The 27,826-nt window shown below is 34.9% G+C and overlaps 1 protein-coding gene across 1 annotated transcript in view; it reads right to left on the bottom strand.

The window, feature by feature from the left end:
* The window catches only part of LOC123547313 (transient receptor potential cation channel subfamily M member-like 2), a 46,066-nt gene that overhangs the window by 14,246 nt on the left and 3,994 nt on the right, over positions 1 to 27,826 (bottom strand). Inside the window, exons 2-26 of the mRNA XM_053550613.1 lie at positions 27,418 to 27,740; positions 27,053 to 27,174; positions 26,600 to 26,700; positions 24,505 to 24,665; positions 22,506 to 22,679; positions 21,766 to 21,963; positions 20,572 to 20,746; positions 18,255 to 18,426; positions 17,833 to 17,860; positions 14,921 to 14,953; positions 14,454 to 14,520; positions 13,659 to 13,775; positions 11,590 to 11,720; positions 10,710 to 10,939; positions 9,838 to 9,981; positions 9,315 to 9,534; positions 8,553 to 8,690; positions 7,233 to 7,364; positions 6,208 to 6,343; positions 5,438 to 5,547; positions 3,984 to 4,158; positions 3,369 to 3,492; positions 2,349 to 2,527; positions 1,679 to 1,811; positions 109 to 268 (exon numbers count right to left, since the gene is read on the bottom strand). Coding sequence (XP_053406588.1) covers positions 109 to 268; positions 1,679 to 1,811; positions 2,349 to 2,527; positions 3,369 to 3,492; positions 3,984 to 4,158; positions 5,438 to 5,547; positions 6,208 to 6,343; positions 7,233 to 7,364; positions 8,553 to 8,690; positions 9,315 to 9,534; positions 9,838 to 9,981; positions 10,710 to 10,939; positions 11,590 to 11,720; positions 13,659 to 13,775; positions 14,454 to 14,520; positions 14,921 to 14,953; positions 17,833 to 17,860; positions 18,255 to 18,426; positions 20,572 to 20,746; positions 21,766 to 21,963; positions 22,506 to 22,679; positions 24,505 to 24,665; positions 26,600 to 26,700; positions 27,053 to 27,174; positions 27,418 to 27,669 — 3,612 coding nt within the window. The 5' untranslated portion in view covers positions 27,670 to 27,740. The remainder of the gene's footprint in view (positions 1 to 108; positions 269 to 1,678; positions 1,812 to 2,348; positions 2,528 to 3,368; positions 3,493 to 3,983; positions 4,159 to 5,437; positions 5,548 to 6,207; positions 6,344 to 7,232; positions 7,365 to 8,552; positions 8,691 to 9,314; positions 9,535 to 9,837; positions 9,982 to 10,709; positions 10,940 to 11,589; positions 11,721 to 13,658; positions 13,776 to 14,453; positions 14,521 to 14,920; positions 14,954 to 17,832; positions 17,861 to 18,254; positions 18,427 to 20,571; positions 20,747 to 21,765; positions 21,964 to 22,505; positions 22,680 to 24,504; positions 24,666 to 26,599; positions 26,701 to 27,052; positions 27,175 to 27,417; positions 27,741 to 27,826) is intronic.

Raw genomic sequence — 27,826 nt, 5'->3', positions numbered from 1 at the left:
ACTCACCATGGATTTATCTTCACCATCATATATTACAAACCCTGTAACAATACTCACCATGGATTTATCTTCATCATCATATATTAAAAGCCTTGTACCAATACTCACCTTGGATTTATCCTCCCCTGCCTGAACTACAGGTCCTGTACCAGGACAGGGATCCCTGGCAACCATAGATTCTTGAGGATTTATGAATGTTGCAGCATTTAGGTTTGGTTGTTGATCAGCTATCACCTCATCTTCTATCAACTTTGTTAACTCATCAACCCTGAAATTATTATATATAACATATATTCACTCTGTTTTGGGTTTAGCGCTGTTTTTCCAACAGTATTTCAGGTTTGTGAATGCAGGCAGTTAACCTAAACAGTGTTCTTGGATTCTGTACCAGTACTAACCTGTTCTCTGCAGTCAAGTAACTGCCAACTTCCTCACAAGAATCAGAAGGTAAAACACAATGTCTTTTATCAAATGATCACAGTGAATACACGCCTTGCCCATGGATCAAACTTATGACCCCGCTATTCATAGATCTGTGCTCTCCATACTGGGATTAGCAGGCGGACTTTGCATATGTTTGCATAAACAGATTTATTCCATACCGATAAATAATCTGTTGAAAATATGGCTGGTATTTTTAAATCAAAGCAGAATCAACTAGACCTATCAGTGAAGCTGTTGATTGTACCATCCACACGCACTGACACAGTACATTGCAATTAGATGCACACAAGACTGCATAATTATGTGGACTGTATGTATACAGACTCTATGTATATAGCATAGTAACAAAAAACAAAGTCCCATAACTCTGCAGAATATTTATCTGAAAGAACGTAACATGCACCATGCAACAACTAGGGTTGGTACTGATCACTTGTGTGAAGTTTCATTTAATTGTGTGCAAGGGTTCCGGACATTAGGCATGCACAAGATTGCATATGCAGACTGTATGTATATAGTATAGTAACACAAAGCAAAGTCCCATAACTCTGCAGAAAAATAATCTAAAAGAACGTAACATGCACTATGAACTAGGGCTGGTACTGATCACTTGTGTGAAGTTTCATTTAATTGTGTGATTGGGTTCGGGAGATTAGGCATGTACAAGATACCTTCATTCTATGGAATTTAATGTATCTGACACAGGGAAATAACACAAGAAGTGAAATCAGTTATTAATACTTTGCAAACACACTTTTAGAGTGTCAGTTTTGATCATCAATTCCATAGACTCAAGCGGCATTTTAATCCTTTCAAATCAAAATGGATATAATGTCTTATACAAGTCACTGTAGTATAATACATGTACCTTTTGTTGTTTATCTTAAGAAATATGTAAAATTTCATCTTCAATGGTTAAAGTCCACGCATTTATGTCTCCATAAATAGCCCTTTAGGCCAAAACCTCAATATCTATGCCCATGTACTAGTGTCCATAAAGTTGAATGATTTTACAGTATTTTAGACTGGTTACCATGTTCTATATATTCACAGATGACAAGTTATGTACAGCCATTGAAATGTAAAAAAGAAATTTTTTTGTGTTAAATCTGACATGTGATGTTTTAAAAGAACAGTGACAACATGCAATACATACAAAGGGACATAACCTAAATTCATTACAGGGGTTTAGATTCATTAGAGTTATAACTGTAATAATAAAACTGCATTATACCGTTTTTGCAGTTTGTTGACGGTCATCTCAATTCCAGACATTTCCTCCGCTTTCAGCTGACGTAGATAATTCATCATCATCTCCTTCTCAAACAATTGTAAGTATTCGAGATGTCGTTTGCCAAAATTCTGAGCTGTAGAGAATAGAAGCAAGATTTTGAAAAAGAACTTAACAGGCATACATGTGTCCATAAAGCTTTAAAAAGTTTTCTTCTTATACAGACCTAAAACGTCATCAGGAAATTCTCCCGTTCACTGTGAATATTCATTTAATCTTGTGGGCATGAAATTTTGTAGTTCAATCAAAAGAGGGACTATTTTGTTTGGATATGAACTTATTTTGTGGATTTCAAATTTTGAATATAAAATGAATGGGAATTTTACTTGTTCTCTGGGACTGAACTTAAAATTCTTGGATTTACACACCATTAAATCCACAAAAATAAGTCCCCTATGAATATCAATTATTTTGCAATACCAGCTGGTGAAAGGCTAATTTTGCTCTAAAGGTATTACTTGTGGAAAACCACTGACTCTCAATTTTCTGCTGAAAGCCTGGTGATTGAAGTCTGTGTACTTGACCACAACTCATACAATGAAGACTTAAAGAGCATGTTACTCCTTACTTAAGGTTGTGTTGAAACTGAAATATTTTGTAATGCTGCACATACCTGCTTTAACTTTCCTTCTGCATGTTTTCCTAACTATCCATGACACAATGAGGAACACATGTTCAAAGAGACTTAATGGGGGAACCAGCGCTGTCTTTTTTTCATACTCCATCACCATGAAATACATCTGGTACTTCCAGATTTCATTGGAGTTCTTCTCGACCTTGTCGAACACATGACTGAAATAATGATCACATTGATCAAAATTACATGGTGACTGCAAATTTAGCACACCTAAGAACAAAATCTAAAACATTTGCTTTCTAATAATTTACCTTTTCAATTTAATACAAAACAAAATCTGATTTTCTTTTTGTTGAAATACGGACTTTTTAATCAAACCCCAACACCGGACAAGATGCTGTTTAACTCAAGTAAGGAAAGAAGTTGTATACATGTACTTTATAACTGGTCATACACTCAATCTAGAGGCTGTTGGTTCAAAACCCAATGTGGTCATCATCGTATGTCCTCAAAATACACCAGTACTTAAGTATCAAAACTCTAGAATCTTACTTGTCGTTTCTGAGCATAATTTTGAAATTAACCATTGGCAAGGTTGCATTCTAAGTCTAGTCTCAAAACCTTGGAGCTTTTTTTCTCAAAATACAGACTGAAAAATCATTTAAAATGCTACCATTTTTTTTCAACTACCAAGCTTTTAATGATTCTAAACTAAATTATCTAAATATAACAATCAACTTACCTAAATTTAGCAATCAACTTACCTAAATTGAGCAATCAACTTACCTGGATATACTAATCAACTTGTTAATACGTAAATGAAGCAATTAACTAAATTTAGCAATCAACTTACTTAGATATAGCCATCAAAGTACGGTACCTAAATATTGCAATCAACACACCTCCACATAGCAATCAACTTACTTAAAATTAGCAATCCAACTACCTAAATTTATCAATCAAATTACCTAAATATAGCCATCAATTTACCTAAATTTAGCAAATGAAGTACCTAAATATAGCATTCAACTTACCTAAATAAAGCATTCAACTTACCTGAATATAGCAATAAGTAGATTGAGGAGAAGGATATTTCCAACCAGAAGGTAGGCTGCCAGTAGAAACTTGATTAGCCAGTGTCCTGTTTTACAATCTGTCATACCCGCTGAACAATCTTCTCCTGTAAATATAGTATTTACAATTTGATTTGTGTATCTTTAACCCTTAGCCTGCTGGCGGCAATTGGTTTTGCCTTTGCGACCAGTGCAGACCAAGATCAGCCTGCACATCCGTGCAGGCTGATCATGGTCTGCACTGTTCGCTATTCAGTCAGTAAATTTTCAGTGAACACCCCTTCAAATAATAAATGGTATTGCCCAAACTGAATGATGGACCAGTCCATTTTAGAAATTTAGCAGGCTAAGGGTTAAAGGATTTATTTTAGAGTAATTAAGAGCGCATCTTCAGATAACAACACTGACACCTGGATCTTTGTTATAACTGGATATTTATGTGAACTTTGAATAAACATATTCACTGGGAACCAGTTTTTATGAAATTTACGGCTATGGCAATCAACAAAATTAAATGCTGACAAATATATAAAATGCCCATTCATTTTATCAACAAAAACTGCATCCACTATTTAGTCAGTAAACTGTGCATATTTACCGTCTATCTCCTCCAGAAATATTTCTCCATATAACTGCCAATAGGGGAAATAGACGACGTCCTTGAGTATAGCCCAGGACGGTGTACGTAAATCGTACAACAATCCCTGACTTGCCACACCATATGCCAACAGGAACACAAACAGTACCATAACAAACATACGTAACTCATCCAACTGAAAAACAGAATGTAGTAACGTTTTTGTCCAGAGATATTCAAAACCTTTTCCAAAACCTACAAAAGAGGGCCAGTATAGTAGGATAGTTCTGGCCATGCTTCAAATTTCTTTCCACTATTTTTAAAAGTTAAAAAAAAAGAATAATAGAAGCATAAGATACAAGGTAACAATTTTCAAATTTACATGAGGACAAGATTTTAAAATACTGTGAAATTAATAATAATCCAGGGGAACTAACTTTTATAGATTTTGTGGTTGTGTCAACTGAGGAAATCAAACATATAAATAAGAAAATTTTCCATATCATTTTTTAAAATTTTAATTCAATAATTCATTGGCACTAAAAATAGTCATTTTTGTCTACACCACAGTTTTTTTTGCAAAAAATTTACTATACTAAATGATTTCACAGAATTGAATCTAGAAACATTGATATCCATGTCTGCTGAGAGTTCTCCAATAAGTTATATATGAATGGTTTGCTATAAACACTGTCCTAAATGTGGGTGCTTTTTTATAGATGCCATCATATACAGTAACACACCACTCCCTCAAGCAATGACGGTTCAAAATCCAAGGCTAACTCGAGCAACTGATTTAATCCCGTTATTTTTCTGCACATTTTCTTTTTGGATCACCTGCACCTCTCGATAACTGAATTATACTACTTATCATCTTGCTATGGATCAATGGTTTACTGTACCGATACTGGCAACTCCTCCTGATGAATGCAAATCATTTTAGGTCTTGAAGGATATTGTAAGACAAGATGGGATATCACTATGGGAATCCAATCAGATGTTTTATTTTTAAGAGTTTCCCTGGTTCCTAAGCATGTCATGTGTATCACAACCATACACAGGACTTGCATCAGAAAGAGCATTAAATATTTAGTTGAAACTCGGTATCTCAATTTCCAAGGGATCAAGTGCTTCACTTCAAGATAACCGAAATTTAATATATTTTGTGCATGTGTTTTCAGGACGGGACTTAAAAATGTCTCCGAGTTAGCTGGAACTTTGAGTTAAGCGAGTTCGAGATATTGAGTTATAACTGTATTTAGTTTGATGAGCAAGGTTCGCACTCGTGACCCCTGGTTTCATCCACTAAACCACTGAATCCGCTGTACTTAATTCTATGTAGTTTTAGAGCATTTTTACTGTAGATTACTTTAAGTTGGTTTTAAAAAATTACAGTAGCTCATTAACACTTCTCCGTGACAGAGATATAACAAATTCTATCCAGAGAGTAAATACTAAATAATATTATGTCTTACCATTCTTTGAATCATGAAGATTTTAGGTCCAAGTTGGCCATTAGTGACATAAATCTTCATAATTCTCAGGAAAAATATGATTGAGTTGATACAATAGAACACTTTTGTCACTGAAATATAAAATAGGTCATATAATATACCAACCTTGTATGCAGTGGTCTCCCCTTAAAATGATTACCTGCCGCCACTAACATTTCTATCAGGACTTTGATCATGCATTTTATCATCATCCAATATTAGATTTTTATTAATGAAATCTTTCGATTATGTTTAGAGAGTTACAGCTAATGTGGGTGTTGGTTCACATGCCAGTATTAGATTGAGAAGTAGGACAGAATTTAAACAAAAGTAACAAAATACTGGGGATAGTATCATTCACCTTGGGGAGGAAAATGGCTCATACATTCTATATATACAAGCCATTTTCCTCCCAAAAAGAGTTTAATACTGGCCCCTGTGCTTTGTGCTACTGACAGGTTTATAGTTTATACAAAATTTTGCTATACTAAAGACAAAACTTGAAGAAAGAAATAATAAAAATTTATTTCTGATGTCATGTTATAAAACACCTATTGGATGGCTTGCCAGTCTATTGTCAGAACTATCTGCACAATGATCAATGCAGCAAAGTAACGTAACAGGCACTAAATTTTAAGACCAAAAAAAGAGCTAAAACTTAACTTTTAAGTATTACCTTAAGCATCATATTTATGTGATAGCGTTAAGCAGATAATACATGTAGATTAAAGGTGCATGTTGTTTAAACCTACCTTTATAGTGTTGTGGGTACAGGTGTATAATGAAAGCTGTAAATGCCAAGATAAAGTTTGCCAAGTCCAGCCACTTCAGAAAGCCGTACCAGTCTCGAATCTTTGACTTCATTGTTGGGGATGGGAAGGCTATAAACTGAAAATTGAATTAAATAGTAAGTTCCCATCCAGCCTTTGTGACCAGAGTAGACCAAGATCAGCATGCATGTCCGTGCAGGCTGATCATGGTCTACACTGTTCGCTATTCAGTCAGTAAATTTTCAGTGAACACACCTTCAAATACGAAGTGGTACTGCCCAAATTGAATGACAGACCAGTCCATTTTAGAAATACAGCAGGGTAAAGGTTAAAGTAGTGGACCTGTAGTGACAATTGCCAAATTACGGTATTTCTCTGTTTGCAATTTTTACATTCTCTATACTTGTTTCGAAAACTTATGTGCACACTGAACTGTTTTACCTCAGAAGAATTTCAAATTTCCTAGCGAGGACACTTAATAACACGAATAATGCCAAGAGTCCACTTCAGTTTATCTCTTAATTTGCCCTTTCTTCTGTCAGCAAAATGTATAACCCAAAGGTATTCAGTGGCTTGACATACAGCCACAGTCTTGACTACACGGATTGAGCCCGGCTTGGCAACGAGAACAAAATATTCTGCAAAATAGGTAGAAGTAGCAATGTTCCTGGCATGCATAGTCAGGCTGTTTCAACTTCCAATGGTTGGAAAAAATGGAAAAATTGAAAGTTGTGGGTCATGTAGTAAATATATATGTACAAAATTTCAAATTGTATAAATATAGGTCAAATCGTTGCAGGTAGTCAACATGGCGGCTATATGTCCTACCTGAAGAGTACCTATGGTATAACCTAGGCTTGTTGCAACATACATAAAGTAAGGTTCAAGACATTGTAAAATCCACTCAAAAATTTAACATGAAATCCCATCTGTACTTACTGTACAGACAAACAGATGCAAATGTTTTGAAATGTATTACATATGTTTGATGAGGAGCTTGCACTTACAGTGTGAACTTCATCCACAAAGAAAGAAAACACCCAAATGATCATGATTATTTCTAGAGGTGTCACATGATCAGGCTGAAAATCCACTAGTACCATGTACGAATGTAGCACAAGAAATACTGCGTACATTACCTGAAATAAACAGATAACAGTTATTCAAAATATTTATGCCAGTTAATTAACCTGCTACATAATTTTATTTAAAAACATTTGTTGCTACTGTTTGGTACCTGTTTTTCATTAACAAGTATTTTTCTTAATTTTTCTAAATCAAGACAAAACCATAATGTAACTAGAGCTGCTTTTGAGAAAAGTGCATGTCTCCCACAATTGCCTAATCATCTGAATACTAGTAGTATTTGAATCAACTATGCACAAAGACCTCAACTGCCTTATCTGACTTTCAGTGCTTTGATTATCAAAAACAAGTTTCAAGGGCCATAATTCCGAAGTGCCTGGGCCGATCTGGCTAGTTATTGAACTTGGCCAAGGACTTACTGGCAAACGCATTTTGTTCGGTGAAGATCGTATGAGAAATGTTTGACTTAGAGTGCGGACAAGATTTGTGACCGACACACAGACAGAAGTAAATCAGTATGTCTCCCACACCACTGTGTGGTGGGAGACATAATAAATTATTTTAAAGAACTCTGAGGACTGTAATAGGAACATGTAAATTTTCAAAACATCTTTATTAGTTTTTGAATTTATTGCGAAAAAATGATGCTTTCTTTAGTTTAAACATATTTATTTTGTAATGTACCTTTAAGAATGACAACTGACATGACTACACACAATAGGAAAAGGATTGGAACGATAGAATTAACTAAAATAGTTCCTCTCCTTACATATAAATTACATACAATAATGGCAGGCATTAAATATACGATCTTAAATACATTACATTGAACTAAGCTGTTTTATTAAACATTGAAATTTTTGAAAATGGTGAACAAGAAAATTTGGAAAGTAGTGAGAAGAGTACGTAACGAATTTTAAGTAATAATCTTAAATTAGTTTTTTCATAGCTTTCTTTGTTATTCTAGTTTCAAGTAACTAAAATATGTTTCAAAAACTTATATGTAATTAACCCTTAGCATGCTGGACACGACTGATTCTACCTTTGCGACCAGTCTAGATCATAATTAGCCTGAACATCCATGCAGTCTGATCAAGATCTGCATTGTTCGCTATTCAGTCAGTACCTTTTTGGTAAGCACCCCTTTTAACAGTTAATGGTACTGTCCAAATTGAAAGAAGAACAAGTTCATTTATAGAAATTTAGCAGGGTAAGGGTTAAATTGATAGCTTCAGTCTTACCATTCCAAAAGCAAATTTTGCCATAGGTGAAGAATAGAATATGCCCATCTTCTGTAACCATGACAACTTGCTCTCTCCCAAACTCAAAATCTCTAACCCAAACGCAATATATGGTGGAAAAAACATTGCAAATATCATCTGAAAAATACAAAATTTTAAAGTCAGAGACAAAAGACACATTCCCAACTTAATGTTTAAAATCTGTCAAAGTCCCTAGAATTACAGGTTAAGGAAAGAATTTTTAATAGCTTGCTAAAAGAGAAATGTGTGCTATTAGTTGAAGTTATGAAAATAGGGCAGTAAAAGGTATTTTCAAATACAGTAAAACTCTAATCACTTGCAAGAAGATGACCAAAATGCAAAAGTTATCCAGTGCTTTGTGTGATCCAAACAAAAAATATAAGGCAACCACCAGGGGACCATATGACTTGCTCAAGCAAGCACCGGTCCTAGAGCCATCAATGCTCACATGAACTGTGTTCCACTACAAAAATTTTGGGTTTTGATTTTCTGTGTTGACATCATTTATGTCTATCTCAGCAATAATGTATTTCTATGTATATTTAAACACAAACAATGATTACAATCTTGATCACCCAGTGAAAGAGCATCCACTTTGACTGCAGAATTTCAGGTTTGATTTCTGGTCACATCATACCAGTAGCTCCCTTGCTTGGCACTCATTTCACAATCGATCAAAGTGTAATTACAATCTGTGTTCAACTCTGATATAAATATAAACCTGAAAATGGAAGGACAAACCTTTGGCCATGAAAAGAGAATTCCGTGTTTCCAGATCACATTCAACGACGAGAAGCAGGTGACAGATGACAAAAACACTTGATCCGTTGCTGCAGCAGCCACCTGGAGTGATGTCATCTCATTCCAGCACGGAGACTTGCGCTCAGCAATCATCATGGCCTTGTCTGGGTCCTTGTGGTGGCATTCATTCAGCACCTCAGTAGCCAGTTTCTCAAACTCTCTGTATTTGGAAAAAATCTTTAAACTGATATATCTTTACATCACTATGCATATACTGGGTTCAAGTTTTATAAGGTATTTTTTGATAATAACCTTTTTTTTGCTGATACCTTACATTATATCCAAAAAAAAATTCCAAATAAGAATTTTTAGCAGGTTTTTGCTTCTACTGCAACTAATGTATGACTTTAAAAAAGTAAGTCCAAAAATCTGTATTCTCTAAGTACAGGGCAACTTTTCCCAGTAACCAGTATAAAGGACTAGCTTCAAGCCAGGATTCTTCTTTTAAATATTGGTTCAGTACCTTTCATATTCATTGAAACTTTCTTTAAGATGTGACTCGTGTCGGGGCAGATTTTTCGCCATGGCATGGTATATCCTAGTGGCAGCTAGAGCACTGGTGACTGGCTCTTCTCCTAGCTCCCAGAACAACTTTGCCAGAGTTTGTCTGAAAAAAAAAATGCAGCTGAAATCATGTTATCCTAGCATTGGTTAAAATGGCTATTTCATGGGGATATGGATGTGTGCAGTTCAGCTTCTAAACACAATGATTTTGAAATAAGGCTTCTATTTTGCAGATTGACTCAATCTCAAAAATTTAGTATCCTACAAACATAAATGATTTCACAGTAGGTGAAAAAAAAACATAATTTTTAAAATCTACATTAAATTTTTCAGTTAAAAATACATTCAGACTCAAAGAAATATAATGCTTACAAAAATACAAAGGGTGACAAAAGCTTCTATAGTCAGAAAAGCATCAACATTTTACAACATTTGCATTAAGTATTAAAATAAGTAAAAGCTAAGTATGTGGACACCAGAAGCCTTGAGATATACCCTTGTAAAGCCTAAATTCAGCCCTTCTGAGGTGTGCAATCTGTAATAATTTCATGATATTTATTTCATAACAATGTTTAAATAGAACTTGATTTTTTTTTTCAAACTGGTTAAAATTTGAGTTAATTGCCTTTCAGGACAGGATTGATCAAATAATTGTTTCAGCAAATTTTCCTATCTTTATTCTGGACTACAAGTTTTACTGTAGAAATGTTACAAGAAAACTGCTGACTCAACACATTTCAAAGGAGACAAATCCAGCTTAGATAAAATATCAAGATGGAAATATATTTCCCTGAAATACCTTCAGCAGCAACCTCTGCCACAGATTCTCACCTCTTCATCAATAAAGCCCACACCAGCAACATTTTGTATGGTCTTTTAAACCTTCTCAGCTTTGTATCTTTCACAACAGCCTTGTCAGCATCAATTTCTTCCAGCGTTTCCTCGAACGTGTCGTATCTATCCAGCAGCCTTTTAATCAATAGACTTACATTCTCAAGACTTAACTGTTCCTTCCCAGTCATTCGATGTAGGACCTTGTACAAGTAGTTATGCTTCGGCACCTACAAAAAATATGTTTTGTCTTTTCATACTGAATTTATTAAATGTGTTGAATAAAAACATAAAATGGGAGGCTCTAAATTCAACGGGGAAAAACACAAATGTAATATTCTTTCTATCACATTAGCTTCTCTACTGTAACATAGAAATTCCTTCTTTTTTACATATTATAGACCAAGTCATTTCGGCTAACCTCCCCTATATTTGAAATGACGTCAACAATAAATAGTTATCACACTAGTGTAATACCAAAAATATTACATGGTTTTATTTCACTGCCGCAATGTCATAAAAGAATTTTGATGTTATACTGCAAACCCTGCACAAAAAAATATTACTGTTTTCAACATAAAGAAGAATGAAACTTGTATGAACTAATTCCATTTCCAAATTTTACTTTTATATGCTATTGTATTATGAGGAAATATCTATGGAAAATATTTTAATGGTATGGTATAATGGTATGTGTAGACTCTTAAATTTGTTTTAAATTCCTGGCACATCATGTTTGCTATTAATCAGCCCTTGTATGAGAGGCATAAGACGGGATAAAAAAAAAAAGTAAAATTTTTTTAAAAATGCACAGTTGTTTACTATGAAATTATTAGTATTCGTGTGGGGCTAATTTTCAAGAATTTTGTATATAACTTACTTCATCATATAACTTCTCAAGTACTTGTACAGTGAGGTATTCCTTCATGACCACTCCTTGCTGTAAAATCAGTAGTACAAACTTCACCTTGTTTGTGAGTAAAGCTTCTGTAAGGATGTCATCCAAACTGCCTGAAATAGTGCAAGACCATTTAAATTCAAGTACTGTACTAGTTTAGGTAACTAGAATACAAATGTAGTAAAATAAGTTAGTACAATCAACACAATACATATTTTACGTGGTTTAAAATACCGTAAAAAATATTGTTGGTGTGAGCTTTATTGTTGAAAAGGTGAGAATCTGTGACAGAGGTTGCTACAGAAGATATTCAGTAAAATATATATCTTTGTTGATGCTTAAACTAAGAAAAAAACTAAAAAAAACTTTAAACATGTCTCTCTGTATTTAGTCACTTTTCTTGTTAACGACCACTTAAGATCCTGCCTCATGCTGAATGTTTTCAATATATAAATAAATCCCACTGGACAGCTCCTTCATTACACAACAAGTGATTACATAAAACTGGCCCTAGCTGGTAAGATTAATTTGAAAAGTATCTACTAAACAACAGTGCACATAACTTCATGAGGGGCATTTTTGCACCTGTCTATTTAAAAGATGAGTTTGTACATGTACACGTATATGATTTGTAACAGTCAAGCAAACAAATAATTTCCAGTGACTAAGAAAAATACTAAAAAAAAACTACAGTTGAATATCGTTACCTCGATATCGGTTAGCTCGATACTCCGGTTAGCACGATGTGTTTGAGTAGGTCCCGATTTTTCCCTATTCATCTTAATGTAATTATTTATCATTACCTCGATATGATTAGCTCGATATTTTGTTTAGCTCGATGAGATTTTTCAGTCCCGTCAACTTACCTATACTGTTTTCACACCTGGTTTCGTCGATATTGCAGCTTGTCAAAAAATATCCATGTTATTTGTAAGGTGTGAAAATCAACCTATTGTTGTTCAGCGATGTATTAATCATATTCAAGTTAGTTTGTGTCTCTGTTTTGTTTGTTATTTAATGTTTAATCCAATTTAAATGTCAGGAAGTTTGCATTTAATTCCCAATAATTAGTGTTATAAAACACCGTGCAAGCATGAAAGCTGTTTTCAAATATATAACAACTTATTTGGATGAAATATTTTCTGTTTGACGGAGTAAAAATCTGCCATTTAGGACTGAGTAACAATACACGTATTTAACTGGCAATTTTTCGTTATTGAAGCACAGTCAAAATGATTACTCAACAAGGAACGTTACCATTGCATTCAGACTTGTTTAGTGAAGGTATAAAAATACTAATGCTAATTAAGATATTTTATTTGTAAATAAAATTAAAATCGTATTTACGTTTTATATTATTTCTTCCCCCTTTCAAACCCTCTGAAAAAAAAGCATTGGATATAATGACAATATAGACATCCATAACAAGTACAAGGAAGTCCCAGATAGTCGATATCGTTATGCCGAACTTCGGATACGTCGATGCAATTTTTACAGTCCCTTGAATATCGAGGTTACGGTATTCGACTGTACATTAAAACAATTTTCAACAATCAGCAGTTCAGCATATTACCATAATCTTTTAAGAGACAAGTCTGTCAAGATAAAAGCACAGTTAGCACCATTTTGTAAAATTTGTCACATAAACACAACTAGCCCATATAATTTTTGGTAATGGAGGAAGACTCAAGGTTCCTCCTTCCTGGCATTTTTCATGCGAAGCATCCTCACACAAAACCATTTACATCCAAACCAGAGTTTTCATCTCAGTTTTTACATACATTGTCACGTGATCCATGTCAGCCACCTTAACAACCAATTAAACACAAAAATCTGAGCTAAATTAATCAAATCATTTTCAAACATAATCAAAGTTCTATAATACAGTGGAACCATGCTCAAATGACAGACGCTGAATCAAAGGAAAATTCCAGTCTTGATTTGAGGAAATTTTCCAGACGGACCAAAACAAAAGTTCAGTTTGTAGGGGTTTCCACATTGCAGAGGTTCAGAATTAAAAAGGTAGGACTGTATATTTTTGTATTAGTTACCAGTGCTCCAGAGGACATCCTCTCGGAATATCTCTTCCTGAGCAATATCCACTCTATCCCAGGTCAGGGCCAACTTCAACTGACTCAATCTCTGCTCCTCATCAGCACCTTTCTTTGCTAAAAGAAACAAAAACAGGATGCAGGGAACCAAGCTGGATAATGTTCTTATTAGAATACACTGCCTGTCTGGTACTTCATCAACAGAATTCAATGTATACTACTTGATGGACCGTATTAGCAAATATTTTCGCAAAACTAAAAATTTGCTGTTTTCAAAATTAGAATTAGTAACTGTCGTAGAATATGCATGATGAATGGCCATCTTGTGAAACAAATATGACCATTTATAACAATATCAGAAATTTTGCAAATACATTTCTATTTATTTTCGCAAAAACAGACAGTAAGTAAATCTAGTAAATCAAACCTGTTCCAAAATTTCAGATTTTACAGTAAATTATGTTATTGGAGAAAAAGGTCTCGGTTATAAATTGATTCAATCTAATAGCTGCTGACAGGCAAACAGAACAATTTCTGTTTTCATCACATGACTAAGCTCACAGTAAATGTACTTTGTGGTTCAGAAAAATCTTCTCTCTGAAATAAGAACAGAGTCCAAGCTTATAAAACTAAGTTTGGAGACCAGTCTCACAATGCAAAACTGTGATTGGTCAATTTTTAACTGCAATCAAGATCAACCAATCAATGGCTGGAAATTTGTGACTGGTTTTGAAATCTAAGTTTCATAATCTTTGCAATAGAAATCTGTCAAATGAGCAGAAAAATTGTACACACCTTTTAATAACACAGAAAGAATGGAGAGATCTAGGTCTTCATGCTTGTTCATGTGAAATACAGTCAACTGTAAACAAATAGACATACACACTTAGCTGCTGTAAAAAATGGACAATGAATGCATAATAAGAACTTAAATTTAGACTGTTAACCTTGACTGGAACTCAATAAAAATTAACCTTTATTGAAACTCATAAAAAGCAATAATACCTCAGTCCATGATTCGTATCATATATTAGTATAAAATGGTCACTAAAGTCTAAAATGTTATATCTTAAGGAACCCAACCTCCTAGTCAAAACTTCCTACTCAAGATATGTTCCACTTTTGTACAAATTTCTTTAGCAAAAGTGTTAAAACCTTAGCCTGCTGGCGCAAGTGTTTGATTGGTCCAGATATATGACAATAACGAAATTGTTACAGACAACTCATGTAGTAGTCAGTATCACAAAAAGTCTACTACACACCAGATCTGAGTTTTGACAGCATATCTGCACTGACTCTTGATGTCATAATGTTCTTTGTATTCGCCTCCTCAAGTCTTCAAAGCTTCAAGATTTGTCCATACTTCACTCAGACTCCTCATACTGCCACTCCACTAGCAACATGGAGAAAACAAAATGGTTTTATACTCTTACACAGAATGATGTACAGAAAACATTTACAGCAAATTGCATAGGATAATGTTTTTACTTCTGATGAAATTTGAATGAATTTTTACTGAAACACTTGTGAAATGTGAAAGTGTCCAAAGGGCATGGATGCCTCAACTTGGTGATGATAGGCCATGGAAATGTGTGCTCTTTGTGTAATGGCACTTTACCATAGTGGAAGAGGACTAAATAACACAAGAGCACCGCCTTGCGGGTGCTGATGCTCATCTGATTTTTTTTGTATAATAGAAATATTGTCCTACCCATGATTTTCTAAGTCTAAAAAGGGCCATCATTCTTGCAAAAAGCAGGATGGAGTTATGTTTCTTGATGTATAGTGTCAGCTTATGATGGTGAAAAACTGTTGCAAGTTTTAAAGCAATAGCTCTGATAGTTTATGAGAAAAGTTGACTTAAACATAATACTCAACCAAGAAAATGCTTTTCTAAGTCCAAATGGGGCAATAATTATTGCAAAAAGCAGGATGGAGTTATGTTGCTTGCTGTACAGGGTCAGCTTATGATGGTGAACAAGAGTTGCAAGTTTCAAAGCAATAGCTTTGATAGTTTAAGAGAAAAAATTGACCTAAACATAAAACTTAACCAAGAAATCTAATATTTTCTAAGTCCAAAAGGGGCCATTAATCTTGCAAAAAGCAGGATGGAGTTATGTTTCTTGCTGTACAAGGTCAGCTTATGATGGTGAAAACCTGTTGCAAGTTTTAAAGCAATAGCTTTGACAGTTTTGGAGAAAAGCTGACCTAAAGTTTAAACATAAAACTTAACCAAGAAAACTGATTTTCTAAGTCCAAAAGGGGCAATAATTCTTGCAAAAAGCAGGATGGAGTTATGTTTCTTGATGTACAGGGTCAGCTTATGATGGTGAACAAGTATTCCAAGTTTCAAAGCAATAGCTTTGATAGTTTAGGAGAAAAGTTGACCTAAACATAAAACTTAACCAAGAAATCTGATATTTTCTAAGTACAAAAGGGGCCATAAATCTTGCAAAAAGCAGGATGGAGTTATGTTTCTTGCTATACAGGGTCAGCTTATGATGGTGAACAAGTATTCCAAGTTTCAAAGCAATAGCTTTGATAGTTTAGGAGAAAAGCTGACCTAAACATAAAACTTAACCAGGCAATGCCGACAACCGCTCAAGTGATGACAATAACTCATCATTTTTTTTCAAAAAATCAGATGAGCTAACAAGCACCGCTTGCAGGGCTGTGACGCTCATCTGATTTTTTTGTGTATAGAAATATTGTCCTACCATGATTTCTAAGTCTAAAAAGGGCCATCATTCTTTGCAAAAAGAGGATAGAGGTATGTTCTTGAAGTTCAGTTTCACTTTGATGGTGAAAAACTGCTGCAAGTTTTAAAGCAATAGCTTTGTTAGTTTATGAGAAAGTTGACTAAAACAATACTCAACCATGAAAAGTGATTTTCTATCCAAAAGGGCAATAATATTGCAAAAACAGGAGATGGATTATGTTGCTTGCTGTACAGGGTCAGCTTATGATGGTCAAAAGTGTTGCAAGTTTCAAAGCAATAGCTTTGATAGTTTAAGAGAAAAAGTTGACTAAACATAAAACTAACCAAGAATCTGACATTTTCTAAGTCCAAAAGGGGCCATAAATCTTGCAAAAAGCAGATGGAGTTTTGTTTCTTGCTGTACAGGTCAACTTATGATGGTGAACAATTGTTGCAAGTTTTAAAAGCAATAGCTTGATATTTAGGATAAAAGCTGACCTAAACATAAACTACCAAGAAAACTGATTTACTAAAGTCCAAAAGGGCAATAAATCTTGCAAAATCAAGAAGATGGAGTTAGATTTCTTGATTGTACAGGGTCTGCTTATGAAAGTGCAACAATTTTCCAAGTTTCAAAGCAATAGCTTGATAGTTAGGAGAAAGTTGACCTAAACATAAAACTTACAAGAAATTGATATTTTCTTAGTACAAAAGGGGCCATAAATCTTGCAAAAAGCAGGATGGAGTTATGTTTCTTGCTATACAGGGTCAGCTTATGATGGTGAACAAGTATTCCAAGTTTCAAAGCAATAGCTTTGATAGTTTAGGAGAAAAGCTGACCTAAACATAAAACTTAACCAGGCAACGCCGACGCCGACGCCGACAACCGCTCAAGTGATGACAATAACTCATCATTTTTTTTCAAAAAATCAGATGAGCTAAAAATGACCTTTAAATGTAGGGCCTGTGATACATTGCTTTGTGGTGGTGAATGTCCGTACCATGTTATTCGAATACTATAGTATCCTTCTTTCCTTCTAAGCTTACATAAGTTATAGACTGTACAAAGAATTAACATAAAGTCTTTGACCTCATGTGACTTTGATCTTTGGATATGGTACTGCATTTTGCATGCAACATGTGTTGTTATGGTGGTCATTATTGCAGATATTGTAAAATCCAACTTTCCATGACAAGGCAATCTGCCTGACACATTTTTTCTACCTAAAACACAAAACATGCAGACGGACACACACACACTGACAGGGTTATACTATCTGCCGCCCCTATTATTAATGGTGTGTGGGGAGGGGACGGGGGGTATTACAACTCTTTCAAATGTACAGAGCAACATATTTTGTTAACAAAGAGTGTATCATAGGAAGACAACACTATGACTGGGATATGAGTAATGAACAAGCTCTGACTTCACTACTAATATGATCTAAGATTTGTAAAATTTTCTGCTCTACTTACTCTTTTGTTAATTCCAACCATATAATATCTATTTTTAAACCAGTAGAGAACTTTCTAAATAACAATTCTCAGTGACTTATTCTTTTGTATAATCATCTGAATGAAGTCTAAAACAAAACAACTTCAAAGTTGTCAAATTAGGCTTTGAAAAATTCAAAAATTTTCCTTTTCAAAAGAATGACCCAAAAATGAATGAAGTTTAAAGCAAAACAACTTCAAAGTTGTCAAATTAGGCTTTGAAAAATTCAAAAATTTTCCTTTTCAAAAGAATGGCCCAAAAATGAATGAAGTCTAAAGCAAAACAACTTCAAAGTTGTCAAATTAAGCTTTGAAAAGTTCAAAAATTTTCTTTTTCAAAAAAATGACCCAAAAAGCATGTTTATTACAACTTTTCATTATAAATACTTATAAGGTCTTCTCACCCAGAGATTGTTTTGGTATGAGTATATGCATAGGCCAGGATATCAGCGGCCCTACCAGTACCAGCACAAACCACCACGGGGATCTTGTGTTCAATAGATTTTCTAGCATCACTGATGCAGTCTGTACCTCCCTCAACAACAACAAGTACCACTGGTATACCAAGACCTCCCTCTGAAATAAATCATATTTTAATCAGTACTTCAGTTACACTCAAAGTACATGCATGTCTAATAGTAAAGATTATTTATTTAGCATGGGCAACAAATGAATGTCCCTGCCCTGACTGGATGGAACAACTTATTAGTATCACAGTGTGTAAATTAAGTGGCACATTCAACATCTAAGCATACATTGCACTGACAGACAATCTGTGACTAAATTTTTGTAAGACAAGAAGCTACTTTTGAAAAAGTGCATGCTCCCCACCCCCCCAACATGCTGCTTCATTCGAATGGAAGTGAGCCGTGCCATGGGAAAACCAACATAGAGGCTTTGCGACCAGCATGGATCCAGACCAGCCTGCGCATCCGCGCAGTCTGGTCAGGATCCATGCTGTTCGCTAACGGTTTCTCTAATTGCAGTAGGCTTTAAAAGCGAACAGCATGGATCCTGACCAGACTGCGCAGATGCGCAGGCTGGTCTGGATCCATGCTGGTCGCAAACCCACTATGTTGGTTTTCTCATGGCACAGCTCAAGTGGTAATTGATATGTACTACTTATACACTTGACCTCAGTGTGACCTTGACCTTTAAGCTAGGGATCTGTGTGATGTGCGTAACAAGTTGTCTCATTCTGGGAAACATTTGTGAAAAAAAAATTAAAATCCCTTGATATGAATGGCAGAGTTACAGACCGCACTTGAAAAAACCCTAATGAACTTTGATCTACAAGTTGTGACCTTGACCTTTGAGTTCTGGGTGTTGCAACTCATTATGAGGAACATTTGTGTCAAGCAATATTAAAAATCCTTTGATGGATGGCAGAGCTACGGGCTGGACAGGAAAAAGCCTACTGACCTTCAAACTCTGAGTATGACCTTGACCTTTGGGCTTGGGGACTGGGCATGACATACTGATTCATTATGAGGAACATATGCATGGCACATGGTCTCATTATGGGATACATTTGTGCCAAGCAGTATAAAAATTGCTTTAAGAATGACAAAGGTATTGAATAGACAGAAAAAAAAAACTCTATTTCACTTGACCTTTGGACTAGGGATCTAGGTGTTAAGCATGACCCATCGTTTCACTACGGGATACATTTGTGCCAAGTAATATTAAAATCCCTTCAAGGATGACAGTGTCATGGATCGAACAGGTAAAAACACTACTGACCCTTAACCTCTAAGTGTGACCTTGACCTTTTAGCTAGGGTTCGCATTACACATTGCTTATTACAGGGGATATTTGTGACATATATTAGCAAAATCCCTTGATGGATGGTTGAGTTACAGACACTAGACTGGAAAATACCCTGTTGACCTTTTACCTGTAAGTGTGACCTTGACATATGAGCTAGGGCTCGGGGTTTTGATGGATGACAAAATTAAAGACAGGACACAAACTTGGGACGAACGAACAAACTAACAGACAGACAGACAGACAGACAGACAGAGATAGAGACAGACAGACAGACAGACAGACACAGCAACTACTAATTGCTGCCTTGAAGAGGGGTTAGCGGGGGAGGGGATAAAAATGTATTCAGTTATATTCATACTTATGGTTAATAGGATAATTATGCAAAAATAATGGAAAGGAGACACTGTATTACCTTAGGAGCACAAAACTACTCTGATAGGAACAAGTGCATTTTCCGACTGTTAAACACAATTGTATTTTCCCTCTGTTAAGAACAAGTGCATTTTCTGTTAAGAAAAAGCACATTTTCCCAGGTCATTAACAAGGGAATTTACCCTGTAAAGAACAAATACATTTACCCTGTGCATTTCCCTCCTGGTAAGAACAAGTGCACTTTCCCCATTAAGAAGAAATGTATTTTCTCCCTATCAAGAAAAAGTGCATTTTCCATTTGGAACAGGTACATTTTCCTCCTCTTAAGAACAAGTTCATTTTCCCCATTAAGAACAAGTGAAATTTCCCAATTAAGAACAAGTGAAATTTCCCAATTAAGAACAAGTGAAATTTCCCCAATAAGAACAAGTGAATTTTCCCCATTAAGATTAAGTGCAGTTTCCCAATTCAGAAAAAAAATATTGATGTCACCTGTCCCATTTTAAATATAAACAGAGATTGAAAATGTGTGTAATACATGTATAAACTTTGTTTATATGCACATTTAGTTTTTCATACCAGCTTGCGGTTGTGATATTTTCTGTTCCAGTTTTGCCCTGATGCCAGCTACACCTCCATACCGTATCCTGTACCCATCATCAACAAATATAAAATGGGTGTGGTCTGGATTTAATGGTACAGCTGAGTCATGAAGAATTACATTGCTAGTCCGATAATCTGCATTGAACTTTCCCTGAAATATGATTATTTAATTATAGTTTTTTGCAAGAATTTTTGATAGAGTGGAAATATTATACCTGGTGATTTTTTTTCCAATATGGAACTACAAACTTGGTAAATTTTTGTTACCAGTAAAACCATTGGCAACTGGCAAGATACATAACAAAAAAAATATTTGTTTGTTTTACATGTTACTTGTAAGGTCAAAATATCAGATCAAGTTCTTTCAATCATAGATACCAGGATCTTACAATTTCACTCAAGGCTATAGTGCTAGAAAAAAATATTGAACCTTGCGTTCACTCAGTGAAAGATATTTCAATCTTTGACTGAAGCAAACAAATGAGCTGTGCCATGGGAAAACCAACATAGTGGGTTTGTGACTAGCATGGATCCAGACCAGCCTGCGCATCCACGCAGTCTGGTCAGGATCCATGCTGTTCGCTTTCAAAGCCTAGTGCAATTAGAGAAACCGTTTGCGAACAGCATGGATCCTGACCAGACTGCGCATCCGCTGGTCTGGATCCATGCTGGTCGCAAAACCACTATGTTGATTTTCTCATGGCGCGACTCAAATATCCTCTGCATACTCTGTGTGCTTACTGCAGGTTAAGAAGAACTTCTTACTAAATAATTCTTTGCACAAGTACACCATAAGTAGTGAATACAAAATACATGCAAATAGGTAATCTTTAAATTAAGAGGTACACCTGACATGGAAAAATGAACACATTATTAAATATATCTGGTATAAAAACTTTATCTTTAGAACTTAAAGAATCAGAGAGGCATCAAGAGCAGTCGCTTTACACCTTATTACTGGGTTTCTGGCAGTCTTTGAGTTACTCCCCTTTGTAACTATAATTAATGCCACTTGCATGTCAAAGCAAATAGAGAATGTTAATGACCATTCAATCAAAAGTAAATGTACTTCTAATTCAAATCACTTTCAGTATGCCTAAACTATTTCTTTGAGGTGTAATTTGAGTCCTTAAAGATTACCTGACTAAAGTATAGGAAATACACTCTTACCTGTCCATCAACACTTTCCAGGACACGTCTATTCTTCACATATCCCCAGGGTGCAATACCTATACACCGTAGAACATGTACCATACGATCATTATCCCAGCAGAATGACTGACCCTGCCTTACAGCCTGACCTACTGCCTTCATCACACCCATGTTGAAACCAGAAGATATCAACCAGGCTGAGGTTGTTTTTGCTGCCTGAAATGTAATTCAGACATACATACATGTGCTGTTTCAACTAACATTTTCTCTAATTACACTGTGTGCAGGCTTGCCAAAACCGGCACTAACAGCAAAATTTGAATTCAACTTTTAGGGTTTTGTTAAGGAAATGTCCCAACTGTCTCACGTCTACATGGCTTGAGAAATATAATTTAGACCATGTCTGTATAATTATAATATTTTGAATCAATTACGGAACTTGTATTCAACATGTTTAATGTTATTTACATCTGTGAAACAAAGTTTGCTCCATTCTAGGCAGAAACAAACATTATCCCACTTTAGAAAAAAGAAGAAAATCGTTTCTCTAAAGCTTAGTTTGGAGCCACTAAGCTTTACGCACTAACTTTTTTTCATATACAAATTATGGCTCAGAAACAATTTAAGCAAAAGTAACTACAGCTGAGACAGGTAAAAGTCATAAAGTTGTAACAATGTAAGTTCAAAATTCCTTCATTTTAATGTTTTTGGTAACGTCTGCAAGATCTTTAATACCTGTAAAAAGCATAGACATTTACCTTTATTAAACCAGTTGAGAATGTATCCCTCATTCTGCCATCCAACTTGAAGTTCTTGGCTCCACCCACAACAGATATTACCAAATTTGGGCGTTCAGGTTCCATGATCTTCCAGTGTTCTTTCATGAGTTCAATTAAATTGTTGACGGAATCTTCATCAGTCATACGAATATACTGTAACAGAGAAATAAGCAATCTCACAGATATGAATATGACACAAGTCTACTTTACTCACCTTAAATTTAAAGCCCTAAACTGACAAACACTTGATTTGATATGAAATAACTGAAGAATATGACAAAACAAGAGCTGTCCGTAAGACAGCCAAGCTCGACTATTCGAAATATTGTCACAGAAGCAGGAAATTATTACCCAAAATGTTAAATATCAAAAGAGTTTTAAGTTCGAAAGGGGACATAATTTGACCAAAATGCATATCAGAGTTATGGGACTTGATGCTATCAACTAGTTTTATAACCCCGAACAAACATGTTAAGTTTCAATTCCATATCTGCATTAGTTTTGGAGATGGTAACTTGCATGTAAAACTTTAACTAGAATTTTCTAAGTCCAAAAGGGGGCATTATTTGCCCAAAATACATGTCAGAGTTATGGGACTTGATTCTGTCAACTAGTTTTATAACCCCGAAGACACATGTGAAGTTTCAATTCAATATCAGCATTAGTTTTGGAGATAGTAATTTGCATGTAAAACTTTAACCAGAATTTTCTAAATCCAAAAGGGGGCATAATTTGGCCAAAATACATGTCAGAGTTATTGGACTTGACCTAGTGATGTAGGTAATTGATCTAGAAAAAGAAAAAATAACTTTCAAATCTATATGCCTTTTGGTAATAGCTATATGTACTTGCACGCAAAACTTTAACCAGAATTTTCTAAGTCCAAAAGGGGGCATAATTTGGCCAAAATGAAGGTCAGAGTTATGGGACTTGCTGCTATCAACTAGTTTTATAACCCCGAAGACACATGTGAAGTTTCAATTCAATATCTACATTAGTTTTGGAGATAGTAACTTGCATGTAAAACTTTAACCAGAATTTTCTAAGTCCAAAAGGGGGCATAATTTGCTCAAAATACATGTTAGAGTTATGGAACTTGACCCAGTGAGGTTGGTAATTGACCTAGAAAAAGAATAAATAAGTTTCAAAGCTATATGCCTTTAAATGATAGCTGTATGTACTTGCATGCAAAAACTTAACCAAGGTGTGACGCCGACACCGACGCCGACGCCAGGGTGAGTAGAATAGCTAGACTATTCTTCGAATAGTCGAGCTAAAAATTTACAAAATAAATAAGAACATTGTAAACAAAAAGCATGATGATATCAAAATCATCCCTAACACTGTTTCTAGTAATTACTTGACACTGCTAATTGTCTAGGTATACTGATCAATCTCTCCACCAAAAATGTGTTTGTTGAAAAGAAGTTGCTGCCCTCGAGTTCATTTCTTTTGTTGGGTTTGAGATCACACTGACACAATATTAGGTCACATAGCAGCTTTTCAGCTTTTTATTATGAAGGAAGTATTAATTTAAGGTACAGACAGGCTTTTGGATGGAACCACTGACGTTCTGTAAGTTAGCTGAAAGTCTTCCTCATATGAAAGAATGCTACACATCAAGCCAGGCAATAACGGGGCAAGTGATTTGACCTTAAACCAATCTGCCACAAAGGCCACTATTTTATTTAATGGTACAGTACAAAGGTGTTTGTTTTTCAAAGGTACCGTTAAAGCTTCTAAACTGAATTAGTGCTTATGAGAAAAGCATAGGTAAGAAAAACAATAAATCATAGATTGTAGGAGTGGATTGAAATATCTGATTCTAGGGTAACTGTTTTAGCAGTAACTCAGCAGAGCCTTGTTACTGCCCAATAGTAACTAGTTACCCTCAAACCATATATTTTCAATCCTTTCCTGCAACTAGTGAAAGATTATTATACTGTATTCTGATGGTAAGCATAGTACAGTTATATACCTTTGCAGGTTTTTTGCCTCCAGAATGCTCAACATTTTCAAAATTTATCTTTCCAAATGCATATGAGGCCGTAGTTCTAAAGTCCTTCTTCCAGGTTAACTCCGGGATTTTCTCTGGAGGGGCATCATGACGTCTCTCTTTTGACATCAATTTCTGCAGCTCTGCAAAATGGAATAGAAAGATCTAATGAAAAGGCCTTACAAACCCATAACTTTACAGCACAAATGAACAAGAGCTGTCAGAGAAGAAAATGACTTTTTCCATTCTTGATAGTGAAACACTGCATATCAGAGGAAACTAGAGCTATCACTGGAATGTTTAACCCTCTGATGATGCTGGACGCCAGTGTAAGTTTCAGTCAAATCCATAATTCAGACCTGGGTTCAATTATTTTCAAAAGTAATTAATTAATTACAATTAAAGTAGAAATGCTTCAATTCAATTACAATTATAACTACTTGCTTTTTACAGAAGTAATTAATTAATTACAATTATTTTAAGGAAAATAATTAATTATTTTTTTAATTATTTGGCAATATATTCACAAATGGAATCATGATGTTACTATCAAAGACATATCAATGATGCAGACTGGTAAGTCCTTATTGAATTTCGAAATCATGAACCCTTCAACATTGTTCAAAGTTTACTGTCTGTCAGTGAATACCATTCACAGATTTATGATGCAGTAGCTTGTTTATAAGTCCTTATTGCATTTCATTTTCAAAAACATTTAATTATACTACTAGTTATTGTAATTCAATGGCTTAATATTCATCAATGGTCTAGCAACAGTTTCAGGTACATATCCAGATTACATTAATACCTCTTTAGATGACGAGCAAGTGTGAAATTTATACCCCTAGGTGATAACAGCTACTGCACAATAACCTGTATTTTTGCCAATATTTAATTGCCATATGTTTGTGACAGTTTGCTACATGTAACTGAAGAGTAATTGAATTTAATTGACAATTATTTTGCATTTGTTTGGATTTTAATTAATTAATTACAATTAAAATAATTGATTTTTGTCTCAATTATTAATTATTTTCAATTAATTGAAAAACTGTAATTAATTATAATTATTTAAATTATAATTGTAATTGGACCCAGGTCTCTAAATTTTAGAGGTAGTGTAAAAGTTCCATAGATCCCAATATAACAGAATACCTATTTGCCCAATATTGCTGTACAGCCAATTTTAGCTAAAATCAGGGTATTTCTAAACCATCTTGAGTGATTGATGTTTGAATAACAACAATTTAACATATCTCAACAGAAAGAAGAAAGACTTTGCTGTGAACTGATGCCTATGTTACCAGGGAAATTTCCTTCAATTATAAGTTACCTGAGTTTTAAGTTAACTGTTTTATAGAGACTATGAAACCTTCATTTCAACAAATTTTATAAATTTGTTTGCAAGATCTGCCGTCTGTACTAAATCAATTTTTTTCAACCTGCATAAAGAAATGAAATATTTATCATGATTCTTAAAATTTATGCTGACTTGGTCAAAATTTAAAAATTTTGACAGCATGGTTTAGAAAAGCCAAAACAGAAGTAAGTGTAAAGTTTTCTGATAAAATCAGTTTAATTTGATACCCAACGTCTTGTAAGTACTACATTTCACAGACAGTAAGGAATGATTTAATGGACTGAAAACATAACAAAGGCAGCATAAATTTTTATCTGCCTAGTGGAGATGTTATCAGACCCATTATGATCTTATAACCTAGGCTTGAACAATATTTGAACCAGGCCATGAGAAAAAAAAAATAGTGGGTTTGCGACCAGCATGGATCCAGACCAGCCTGCGCATCCACGCAGGATCCATGCTGTTCACTTTCAAAGCCTATTGCTATTAGAGAAACTGTTAGCGAACAGCATGGATCCTGACCAGACTGCGCGGATGCGCAGGCTGGTCTGGATCCATGCTGGTCGCAAACCCACTATGTTGGTTTTCCCATGGCACGGCTCAATTTAAATTGATAAATGTCACTGCACTTACATTAAATAATCAGCCGATCAAAGTTTCAGATGATAATAAAAACAAGTGACACTTTTAAAATGTAACAGTTTACCAGATATTTACCTTTTGGCACGAGGCATTCAAGCCTCATATCAGCAGAAGAGAAATCAGGAAATGGTCCTTGCATGTCAGCATGTTCCATCAACACCTCCCCACAGTGACACCTGTAATATATATATATTATAAATTGTTTTGTTCAAACTATCATTTAAACTCCTCTCTTCACAATGACAACAATCAGTTTTTTTGAATTTAATGCCTGCTTGCCAAAAGTTTCTAAACATGTGCAGTCTTGTAGTTGCACCACCTGAAGCAGGAACTTTTAGTCTTTAGTCAAATCCCCACAGAAAACATTCTCATATTCAGAGTGGTTCACTAAATACCTTATCGCAATTTAAGAGCCTAGTTAAATTCTATACTCACTGCTAAACTGTTTCTGAAAGGTTACAAGCCTCTTAACCAACTTCAAAATTATTATAAAAATATCATAAGACTTGTTTTCATAGAAAAACCTACTTGAGGTCTCTGATTTTCTTCACAGCTTTTTCTCCAGTTGTCTGTCCAGGCTTAGGTACAAAAGATGCACATTCCTTCTGTCGGAAATAAGTGCGAACAAATGTTCTGATTTCCTGTATTTTCTGTAAAAATGAAGGATTGCCTTAACAGAGTAATTATATGTAAGTTTTGCAAAAATAACTACATACATATATGACTACATTTTTGTATTTAAAATAAATATCTGGAAGTATTCAATCAAATTTAAATATTAAATGGGGAAATGTCTATAATGCTTTTCAAAGAAGACTTTATTATGTGATTATAAATAAAATAATGGTGCTGTAAAATCAAAGCATCGAAACTGAAAGAGAAAAATTCCAGACCTGCTGATAAGGGTCCACTTCCTCCACATATAATGTTGCTCCACTCTGACCACGGTTCTTTGGTATCCCAGACATTCCAGGAACCTTCTTGCGTACCCCAATCCAACGAGCTTCTTCCAGGGTCATTCTGTTCCTCTGTGATTCCATCTCATCATTTGTTAAAGAGGAAACTGCAGCTCCCCTGTAACCTACAGCTGAATATCCGACATCCATGCTGTCGGACGTGCCTGGATACACACGACTATCTGCCATCTTTCTTGTGCACAGGAAGTTTACAGTTGTCTAGCATGTTTTACAGTTGTTGCCCGCTGTCCATCCTTCAGCTTATGAAAAGTTGAAGGAGTACACTAACTAATTTAATCAATTTAACTGAGTTCTTGACAAGGTGCCTAAACCATAATAAATATTT

The sequence above is a fragment of the Mercenaria mercenaria genome, chromosome 9 (assembly GCF_021730395.1).
Source record: "Mercenaria mercenaria strain notata chromosome 9, MADL_Memer_1, whole genome shotgun sequence".
Lineage (NCBI taxonomy): Eukaryota > Metazoa > Mollusca > Bivalvia > Venerida > Veneridae > Mercenaria > Mercenaria mercenaria.
This window is presented reverse-complemented; position numbering and strand designations above follow the sequence as displayed.